Raw genomic sequence first — 11,762 nt, 5'->3', positions numbered from 1 at the left:
AAGCCCCTCCTCCAACTCGGTCCCCATGCTAGTGTGAAGGAGAAAGGGAGGAGACAGGGAGGAGGATCCCTGTCCCTCACTTGCTCGTAACTGCTGAGGCATCGAGATCGATGGCCTCAGTGGTTTTTCTTTCTTTTTGATTGGACAGCTTGGACCAATGCCGCTTTGCCATTGGTCCAAGCCATCCACAGAGCTTATGCCTCTAACAAAGAGTAGAGGATGTGACAGCTCTTGCCTCAAAAGTTAGGTTACACAAGCAGTGGGGAAGCCCGCTGCTGTGTAACCTAACTACCTGTCAAAAGCTGGATGCAGCGCTACCTGTAACTAACAGGCAGCGCTCCATCCATGACAGGTTACACAGCAGGGAGGCTTTCCCTGCTGTGTAACCAGATAGAAGCCGATCTGAATGAAGAAAAAGAGAAAAAGCTGTCAGCTTCAGACTTGAAGCTAACAGCTTTTTCCTCCATAATACTAGGTGAGGCTCTGCCTTACCTGCCTCCCTTAACTGCACGTCCCTGGGTTACATTGGCTACCCTGATACAGGGATTATGTTCTCACTTCTTTGAGAAGAAGAGAATTGCATTGTATTATTATGCAATATGATTACAATAGTGCAGTATGGGGTTTTTTTTTGAGAAAAGAAGCCCGTTATATTTGTGTAACACTTTTTACAATGCTACTTCATTGTACTGTATAATTCTAAATGGTTCACCAATCTATCTCTTTTCCATACAGGTCATAAATATAACTGGCATATCAATCGGCTCTGGATTGAGTTATAGATGTGATACACTGATGTCCCAGGTATTTTTTTTATATACATTTTTTATTTTGCACCTTATTTGCAAATACTCTTTTTGACCCCTAAGCAAGGATGGTGCATTGGAATACCATGGTTGCCTAGCCCAGTCCATTCAATAATTTGTTCATCTAGCTGTCTCTCCATCAATGCTATATTTAGGCACCATGCTGCCCTAGGCACACCTGAATAAGAATGCTCTCGTGTGCAAGCTCTTTGAGTAATGTGATTATTTTAGTAAAAATGACTGTTAGAATACACAGAATCATCTGCTTCATATGCAAAATCTGTTATCAAATCTGTGACCACCAAACAAAAGAAAGAGCTATGGTTTAATGCTTGCTGAAATATAAAGAGCCTTGGGACTCCTCTCAACTCCTTCCCTAGTCCTATTCTTATTTTTTTTTTAATTTTATTACTAACTTCCCAAAAATCACCAAAATATACATAAGGAAAGGGGGGTTGCAGTGCAGAAAGCCTAATTTGTTGCCTATAAGGTGCAAATGTAGTCCAGCAACTTTTCAGGCATCCCTGCCCTGTCACAAGCTGATCGCACTATACATTTACACAGCACATAATGCATGGAACCAGAAATTACACAAAAAAGATACAAAAAATCCATTGGACAATGCAAAATAGACAAAAAGTTACAACATTATGCAGCAGGTGTGACTACTCATAAAAGTTCATAGTCAATCTGGAGTCAGTCTCCACAGTCACACAGTGAGAGTCTCTAGAGCTGTGGTCTGAAAGTACCGGCCCGCGGGCCAATTGCGGCTCGCGAATCGGTACTCTGTGGCCCGCGGCCAGCTGACAAGTCAGGTACGCGGTCACAAACCATGTACCCGGCTTGCAGGAGCAGCTATATGGTCTGCATCTCTGTTAGATGCAGACCGTAGAGCTGCTCCTGTCACTGCTTGCATACAGATCCTTTCGGCCGGCATCTTCACTAAACGCAGGCCGAAAAGATTGATAAGTAAGGAATCTGCAGCAGACCTTACTAATCACCGCTGGATCACCAGGGATCAAACTTACTTGCCTCCTCCCTGCAGAAACATATGCAGGTGAGGGTGCTCTTTGTAGGTGGACAGGGGCAGTGTATTATTGTGGGGGGAGTGTATTATTGTGGGGGGAGTGTATTATTGTGGGGGGCTGGGGAAATTTGAAAAGCGGCCCCCATGGGAGAAAAAAAAAAATTGTCCCCTAGTGAATTGAGTTTGAGACCCCCTGCTCTAAAGGGAAGTCCCTTAGTCCAAAGAATTATCTGAAATGAAAACAAAATAAACACATTTCAGAGAAATAAGTATAAATCAAATGGTTAAGAACATGAAGTGATAAGGTATTTAATTTATTAATGCAAAAAACATCAAAGCAGTAATACAACTGTTATTCTGTCTCAGTCTAGGAACCTGACCTATTATCACAAATTTAAAGGGTTTTCCACTTTCGCAGGCAAAATTGAGAAGACCCCAATATACAGTATGTTTATTATGTGTTCCTATTCACACAGCATAACTATACATTTTTAAAAAGATATTTTTTAGCTTTCAGATATCTCTATTTTGCAGGCCTTTGCAAGCTTCTCTCAATGTCAGTAACTGGAAACTCTGACTGCCTCAATAGAAATACTAAGGAAAGACTGTGCTCCCCTTATTGCAAAAAAAGAAGCCAAGCTTCTGGATCTTTAACCCTTTGTTAGGACAGGTGGTGTTCAAATCCAGTTTACAACTCATAATGAGATCTGACAAGACAGTACAGACAGGTGTAATTATAATAAACACTTCCCTCCCCACCCCCATTGCATTCCAGAGGAGGATTCAGTACAAAGAAAAACTTGAGCATGTTTTAGGCCTTGTTCACACCGAGCGCATTCCAGGAGCAGAGCAGAGCAGAGCAGTTACAGACCGGATCAAAACTGCGTCTAGTGTATTCCAATGGTATTTTGGGCTCTAGTTCAAACCGCAGCGTTCAGTTGCAGTGCATGTAAAAAAACTGCAGCAAGCCCTATTTTACCTGCTCTGGAACGCATGCAAATGCATCAAAAACGCATGCAAACGCCCTGGAACGCACTAAAAAAGCCCATTTTAAACTAAAAAAAAAAATTATTTATTTTTTAACCAAAAACGGCCCGGAACGCATCCAAAACGCGGCAAAAAACGCGGTACAACCCACTGCACTGCGTGTGCAGAAACTCATGCAGATCTGGTCTGCATTTGGTGTGAACAAGCCCTTAAGCAATTTATTTATTTTTAAGTTGTGCTATGTGAATGAGGAATATGTAACAAATATAACATAGGTGTTATCCCAGTTTAGCTACACATGTGAAAATACCCGTTAAGGGCACTGTCCCTATGTCCTGACTCCAAAAAAACTAGGGTACAGACTACAGAGAGTTCAGTTTGTTTAGTTTTATTAGACCAAAGCTGGCCATACGCTGCTTAGATTTTACAAAGATCTTTCCAGTATACTCCCTTTGTTCCAAAATAGAAATTTAAAATAAAACAAAATTTCGATCAACATTCGTCAAGTGTCTGATGGCATTAACGGGTGGTAAATAAAGAAAGATCTTTCATATGAAAATTCATTTGGAAATCTCCTAGTGTATGGCCAGCTTTATGTTTCAGGGGTATGACCCCTTCCTTGTCAGTCCCAGAAGTGTATAAATCCAAATCCTGTTTTATTTGTTCATCATGCACAAGTCTGTCCCTAATTGTAGGGTTCTGCCTAAAGCCTCATATCTGCATTCCTAAATATTGGGATAAACTGTGCACAATATATGCCAACGCTGTCAAATGCACAAGAAAATTTGTTGGCAAAATCCATGAAACTGACACACAAATGGGATTCTCTATTTCTTCATATCACTGGCCTTTTTATTTTTTTAGGAAATCTAGCAAAAAATAGACATTTCAAAGGACCCCAGGCTTCCCTTCTCAGTAAACTGAGTAACCTTGAAATCTATAAGATCACTACTAGGAGATGGTAGTGTCGCTTTGACAACAGTCCTCTCCCTTGAAACACGTGTTTAGCTGTTTGCCTGGCGTTTATATCAACTTCCAATAATTAGCTAGCATAATATTAACTACGATTATCATATCTGTGTATGTGTATACTCATTCTTTCAGACATATGGCAGCAAGAATTTGAAGCGAGTGGGAACAATCCTGCAGAGAGGAATTCTTATTCTAATGCTTTGCTGCTTCCCTTGCTGGGCAATATTAATTAATACGGAGCAGATCCTTCTACTGTGCAAACAGAACCCAGATATCGCCAGGTTAGTGGTGTTTCCTTCTTTTGTTTCACCTTTAACTAACAATAGGCATGAAACAACAATGCATGTAGGCAGCAGAGGGGCCCCCAGCAGAGGAATGACAAGGGAGTAGCCCCCCTTGCAGCACTGGGGGTCCCCAGTTTGAATCCTGGGCAGGACACTATCTGCATGATGTTCTCCCTGTGCTTGCATGGACTTCCTCTCATACTCAGGCTGGAAGGTTATTTGGCTCCTGTCTAAATCAGCCCTGTATGCATGTGAGATACGGACCTTAGATTGTAAGCTCTTTGAGGGAGGGGACTGATGTGGATGTTGTGTATGTAAACTGCTGGTGCTATATAAATACCTGTAATAAATTATCTGAATTAAAGCTGAACTCCCATAATGCATTTTTTTCTTGGGGTATTGTGGCAGGTCACAAGACATCTTAAAGTCTTCCCAGAATCCTCTTCTCCCTGTGGTGGTGGTAGTGATGGGTGGCCTTCAATATTGCAGAGAAGTGCTGATGTAATGATGTCATTGCAGTTCTCTGAGCTATTGTACTGGGAGCCGAGGTTGATGTGCTGAGGCATCCCCAGGGAGTGTGTCCAAGACTGCTTGGGCTCACAGGAAGTGGCTGAATGAAGCTGGCTGTTATTCAGTTCAGAAGAGGACCGAAGGCAGAGGGGAGTTTCTCCATGGACAACACTGGAGATGAGGCGAGTATTGCAGCAATAGCTACATTTTTTATTTTTAAAGCAGCTGGGCAGGTTGTTTCAAATTAAGTAAATAAATAGATCTACTTTAAGGAAAATCAAAATGTATTTATTGGAAGGCCTAATTTGCATGTTGCTCCATACAGCATTAGGCTCCATTCATTTATAGTGTTTGCGTTTCCTTCACGGTTTCCCGTGCGGAAGTCTGTGCAGGCCAAAAACGCAATTTTTTTTATTCTGCTTGGATGCCGCTCGTTTGCGGCTATTGAATAGCCACAAACATGGGGAATCCGCCGTATTATCGTGCTTGTACTATTTTGGGGCAATAGTCATTCAAGTGCATTGTTTTCTCTGTTTAGAGTGGCTCTGCGTGTATCCGTACAGCCGAATATGTGTGGACAGCCGCTTCAGTGTGAATGGAGCCTGAAGGGCCTATTTTTCATCTGCCCTGAGCTGCGGGAAGAAGCGTGCGGGTAGTTCATGTAATTCTGTGCAGACGCAGGAGCTGTGCACCCCCACATGTTGCTTCCAGCAGCTCCCAGTATGACAGCCACACACAGACTATATATAGACATGGATCATCAAGTGCATCTGAAGCCATACAATCTCTGTGTGCACATGTCAAAACTTGGAGCTGCAGGAAAACAGTGTGTGAGGGTGCACAGCTCCTGCAACTATGGGGTCTATTCACAAAGCTGCCGAGGGCAGCCGAGTGAATGACCGATCAGAAGTGAAGTGTAAGTTACATAAGCTGCCCACATGCTTTTTCCAGCAGTTCCAGACGCATCAACAACCACCCCTTCACGCTGTATGGAGCAACACACCCTGTTTGAATGACACCTAACTCCACAATGACAAAAAAAATAGGCTCTGTGTAAACAATAGATAATGAGTGAATGCGGATAAGTTTTCAACACACTGTGAAATTTTACTCCTCCTGCTGTAATAAGATGAAAATCACTCTGCTTGCCACATTCTCTGTAGCACAACCTTCATGCATTTATGTCAGTTCTTGATGTCAGTTTTGAAATTCTACTTGCAATGTTTCTGTAGAATTTGTCAAACAGAAAATTAGAGGTGCATTTTAAGTAGTTCTTCCTTTCTTACATTTGTTTTGCACAGTGCAACACGCTGAACAGGCGAGAAGAGCAACAACAGCCATATAAGTTGACAATATGAATTGAAGTTTATAAAACACATACGTATTATTTTTTTTAGGTTAACGCAAAAATATGTGATGATCTTTTTACCTGGTCTGCCCGTAAGTTTTGTTTTGTTCTTGTACTACAGCCTGTCTCTTGTATCTGGGACATATTTCTATATATTCACATTTTCGAATTATTTGTTTTAGATTATAATGCTGTAGTTGTTTTTTTTTTGTTCAAACTTCACCTGTGTTACCTTACCTGTGGTAGGGTGGGCTGCCAAGAGGTGCAAAGTCGAAAGAGTAATTTGTATTTGTGAGTATAGCTGCAAAGAGTTTTGAAGTGATTGTCAGGCAAGAGCATAAACTGGTTCAGGACAGGCAGTGTTCAGGCAAGGCTGAATGACAGGCGTAGGTCTAGGCAGATGCTCTTCATGCAGGAGATCAAGGCTGATTGCAGGAAGAATATTGATAGGGACCAGTGACCAGACCAGGGATTCAAACTTGTTTCAAAACCCACAAGGAAAGCCAGAAACCTTTTGCTAAGGCATTCATATTGTGCTTGTACTTGCTACTTAGTAATATTAAAGGCAGCCTGGCTCCCTGCATTGCCTAATTGTTGCCAGTAGAGGGCACAGGCATTCACTTAAGTATAGCAATCCAAACCTGAAGAGGAATCATAAAACTGGGCTATACAGATGAAGAGCAGGCAGATACCCCTAAGGGGTGATTGGGAGCCATAGGTTCCTTTCTGTTGCTGTAAATGTGTTCAATTTTCCTTTGTCATATTTACAATAACAAAATAATGTAAGTGTAAAGTGTAAATTGCATGAATCTGTACATTTTTTCATGATTTCATTGTTGTGCATATCAGCATATAATTTGCTTTATGTGTTTCTTTTCCTGATTCTGGAGTGCTTACAATTAGAGATCAACCAAGCCCACTCAAAACTGTGACCACCATCCCCCCACCCTATCAGTGGCAGCAGTTGCAGGGGGGGGGGCATTCTCTGACTAGTCTGACTCCGATTGTTGTGATAGCGATATATCCCTTGCTGAGACCTCTATGCCTGGCCTGTATAAGCAGATATACTCACTGCGGACAATCCTTGTCAGATAGCTGAACTCGTCACTACCGATTCATTCAAAAGAGGTGTTTATTCTTAACATCAGGGATTACAGCAGATGATAGGAACAGCAGATGAATGGTTATAGTATTGTGCGGTCAAAAGATGATGCCTTTCCTAGCGTACTGTGCAGAGTACATGTGTCCTTGTTACATGTGACTATTAGCTGTGGCCATGACACAGGAAGTACTGAACTCAGGAAGAAGGGTGGGGCATTACACACAAAGGAAATGTGTCATAGATCAGGAAAGAATTACAGAAAAACATGTACATTACCACAAAAGGCCACTAGATGGCAACATATAATAAAACATGGATTAGCTATGAGAAAATGGTTAGGCAAAACACACTATGTAAAACTTGTATCTATATTAACTTCGATAACATATTCTATGCCCCATTGGGGCAGCACACTGACTATTATTTTTTCATGAAATAAAATAGAACAGTGTATGGCCAGCGTTGTAGTTGGGAGGTGTTCCTTGTGGAAATTCTTTATCCTTGGATAATGCTGATTTTCAGTATTCTCTCTCCCAGAGGGACATTCTAAGTTACAGAGTCGATTGGGACCAGTTTACACTGCTCCCTCCTCTAGCAGAGTCCTGACCACTAAGTATCCTTTAATGGCACTTGTAGTTGTTGACAGCACTGAACCTTATGTCCATCCCAGTGCCTTTTTTCTTGGCAACACTGATGCTTAGGCAACCTTGCTTGAAAAGAGTTCATTTTCTGGACTCTGATAGCCAGCATTCTCTCGAAGCGCCCAACTCCTGCAAGTTGCCACTAGTTAGAGACTTACAGATGTTTTATGTTGGTAACTACCAGTCACCAACAAGTGAGGCTAACCAGCTTAGATCCTTGCTGAAGCACAATGCACCCTCCATCATAGGAGGACTCCTGTCTCAGGACTGTCCTCATATCTGAGAATCAAACCTGTTTCCCCAGAGCAGTTGGTTGCCTCTTTGGGGGTCTTGCTGTGAGCAGGTCCCTTGACATGGACTCTGACGTTGCATTGGTTCTTTACTCCTGCTCCTATAGGAAGGCTTGGGAGTTCTCCCTATAACAAGGCTACTGACCTGGTTTCAATGCTGGATGACATTGAGGATGTTACTCTCAACCATATGGTTCTCTTTAGAGGTACTGTTTTTTTCCCATCTGGGCGTCTCCATTCTGTCATCTCCATTCTAGAGATGAATTTGTGCACTTGGGCATGCTTTATCATTGCTGGAGGGCTTGGTGTTCCCTTTTCAGCAGAGAGCTCACGTTGCATCCCGACACCCCCCTGGTCAGATAGTAAAAGTCCCGACACTTGCATTCCCATGTCCTTAATCAGGTAGGAAAATATTGTAGGGGGTTTCCCTGCCAGGTTCTAGTGACATTGCTGGGTGTCCTTGTGGATAGCTCTATTCGCCACATTGTTTTTCTGGTGTTGCTCCACCAATATGGGGTGGGTGTCTTCCCACTCCTAACTGTGTTGGTGCAGGATACTTCTTGCACCCTCTTTTCCTCCTTGTTTTTCAATCTCTCTATTGGGGTTATCTCCAACTCAGGTCCACCTTGGAGTTTTATGCTAGATTATCTCCCATGAGATGGTTTTCACTCACCCCATAATTCTCCTTTTAAATTGCATATTACCCTCCAGTATGCTCCTTCTTGAATATGATCTTTGTTCATCTCATATTGCAGCACCATCTGTATACTGTCAGTACGTACCAGGTTATATAGGTGCATATACACATTTGTATATATGGTTATTTTCCTTTGTACCAATCCTTATCATAGGTATTTTGATCTGATCTAAAATAATGGATTGTTCACAGCTTTATATCACTTTTGGAAACTCTGGGATGTAGGCTATGGATATTTCACCTTTTTGTTGCGACACTTGTTTTTATGCTTGTATTTGTATTGTGTGTTGTGTGTTGTTTTGTTAAAACAAAAATACAATAAAAATGATCAGATTTAAAAATCCTGCTCTCTGTTCTATACTGTGTATGTGCTAAATTGTACTTGATATTCTTATTTTCATCACAGGCAGTATTTCTTCGGCAGCTGCAATCAAAATATTTATACATTCAGGTAAAATTTGAATCAACATTCCATAGTAACATATTCGTTTCAGTTGCAGTCATTTTCTCCTAATTAACAATGCAAAAACATGGCACAAGACATGTAAAAATGTTTTAAAATGCACTGGAACTTAATTAGGATTAAAGGATAAGGTAATTGCTAGACATGTGTGATTAGTTTTGTTCCAAATCGAAATTCGGACGAAATTTTGGAAATTTGGAGATTCGGATGTATCCGAATTCCGAATTACAGATATAACGAATGCAAACGAATCTGAATTTCCGAATTCCAAAATCGTTAGCGGTAGTCTGTATGAATGTTCGTTTGTTGGACGAAATTTCGTTGCAGCAAAGTGACATTAGAAAAAAAAAATGTTCTCAATATCACTTTGCTGCAACGAACGAAACGACAATTCGCATATACAAATAACGCATTTCGTCCGAATCCCGAAACGAATTGACTTTCGGGCCGTAACCTGAAAAACGTAAAATCTGAATCAAAACAATACAAAAGTAACAAATTTTTGGCCGGTGCACATGTCCATTAATTGCTATGGTGTATATGTGCTTTGCCCTACTAATAAACATAATAAACATAGAAGTGCTCATATAATTGCATAGGAAGATGTAATGGAGCTTATCTTACAATATAAACTATGCGGCTATTTTCAGGGAAGATAGGTGGTGTATATAGCAATGGCCAAGCAATCTCTGGTCTTACAATCTGCAGCTAGTATCATTGTTCTACACATAGCACGTTATGACTTTATAAAAACCTACCCTGAATTTTGTATAACATTTCATGCAGAATGACATAAACATGTGTTTTCCTTTTCTAGGGTATAATATGGCCCCAGTTCTTCACTGGTGTAGCAGCAAACATCATCAATGCTGTTGTCAATGCTATTTTCATATACGTCCTTAAGATGGGCATAGAGTAAGTATGTCACATTTATTTAAGTTTCATTGTAATACTGAGAACAACCTAAAGGCAATAATTTCACACAAAAAATTCTCAACCATTTCACAAATGTACAGAAGTAATGCAAACAATAGATTGATGGATGGATAGTTAGGTACAGATGTGGACAATTTTGTTGGTACCATTACAGCGCATTGGAACAATGCATCATTCCTTCTGAAAAATAATGAAACTAAAAGCAGTTTTCTCATGTATACCTGAATTCCTCTGGTATGTCATAGAGAAAAGTAAACAAAGTGTGACATTCCTTATTCTACAAAGATATTCTAAGATGACCTGGATTGATTTGTTGGTATCTTAAAAGGTGCTCATACACCTTACGATTATCGGACGGAACTTTTCGTCCGATGATCGAACCGTCGTACGATTGTCGTACGGCTGCCCCATCCTGCCCCGATTATCGCAAGGTACAATCAGCGGCAGTTAAAAAAAACACCTGGATGAATTGCGGTAATCGACCGCATGTATTTTGGTTTGCGCATGAGCAGTGTTAATCGTACGACTTTTGACGTACGGAAACCCACCAACCTTGCGAAAATTGTACGATCGACTGATGTTTTCGAACATGCAGGAAAGACAAAAGTCATACGATTGTACAGCACTGTCAGTCGGGCACTACACATACACCTTGCGATTGTCGTACGAAAAGTCGATCGCATACGATTATCGTACGATAATCGTAAGGTGTATGGGCACCTTTAGAATAGAATATAAATAACTGGATTATAGTGATATTTCACACTGTTTTTTGCAATAAGTATCACACATGCCTTCAATCTTGTAATTAGTTAGTCAGCCTATTTAAATGGAGAAAAGTAGTCACTCTGCTGTTTGGTATCCTTGGAGGATAATTATAGACCAGTCTGTCAAAGGTAAAAGCTATAAGACGATCTCCAAGCAGCTTAATGTTCACATGACTACAATTGCAAATATTAGGAGGTTTAGGATTTACTGGAGTGTGGCCATCCTGTCTGAGCATGGCTACAAGAGGATAATTGACCACAGATTGAACAGAAGGATAGTGTAAATTATAGACAAAAAGCCAAGGAAAATTCCAAAGAGATACAAGATGAACTCCAAGGTCAAGGTACATTAGTGTCCGATTGCACCATCCGTCGCATTTTGAGCACAGTGAGAACAGTGGTCTCAAAGAAAGGAGACCAGGGGGACTAGAAAAACATAAAAAAGCCTGCCTGGAATTTGCTAAATTGCATACTGACTATCCACAATACTTCTGGGAGAATGACCTTTAGACAGATAAAACAAAAATTAAGATTTTTTAGGCAAATCACATCAACTCTATGTTCACAGTTGGAAAAAAAAAAATGAAGCTTTCAAAGAAAAGAACACTGTACCTACTATGAAACATATTTGGGCACCTTCCTCCTTTAAAAATGTTGAAATTACTATGTTAGTAGTTCCAAAATGTACTTGTAAAGAAAAAATAATAAATATATATATACACATATATACATACATATATATATACATACTTCCCTTACCCCCTTTTTCTGAAATGCTGGCTGTGGCATCACCACCCTTCTGAGAGGATTACTGGTGAGCGCAGAGCAGACAAGACACCGCAGTCCATTGCAAATGTATCGTCTAGTGAGTTTTGCTCTGTATTCTCCAGATCTAGCAGAAAGAAATGTGATGTCATCCTCCCTTAGGCACC

At 40.8% G+C, this 11,762-nt stretch overlaps 1 protein-coding gene across 1 annotated transcript in view; it reads left to right on the top strand.

Annotated features, from left to right (window-relative positions):
* LOC108793167 (multidrug and toxin extrusion protein 2-like) overlaps nucleotides 1-11,762 on the top strand; it is a 69,457-nt gene that overhangs the window by 4,534 nt on the left and 53,161 nt on the right. The window contains exons 3-7 of the mRNA XM_018564109.1: nucleotides 736-804; nucleotides 3,925-4,073; nucleotides 5,984-6,026; nucleotides 9,071-9,115; nucleotides 9,945-10,042. Coding sequence (XP_018419611.1) covers nucleotides 736-804; nucleotides 3,925-4,073; nucleotides 5,984-6,026; nucleotides 9,071-9,115; nucleotides 9,945-10,042 — 404 coding nt within the window. The remainder of the gene's footprint in view (nucleotides 1-735; nucleotides 805-3,924; nucleotides 4,074-5,983; nucleotides 6,027-9,070; nucleotides 9,116-9,944; nucleotides 10,043-11,762) is intronic.

The sequence above is a fragment of the Nanorana parkeri genome, unplaced genomic scaffold (genome assembly GCF_000935625.1).
Source record: "Nanorana parkeri isolate BGI_ZX_2015 unplaced genomic scaffold, ASM93562v1 scaffold726, whole genome shotgun sequence".
NCBI classification, from domain to species: domain Eukaryota; kingdom Metazoa; phylum Chordata; class Amphibia; order Anura; family Dicroglossidae; genus Nanorana; species Nanorana parkeri.
The sequence above is the reverse complement of the archived record's forward strand: the minus strand, read 5'-3'. Positions and strand labels throughout refer to the sequence as shown.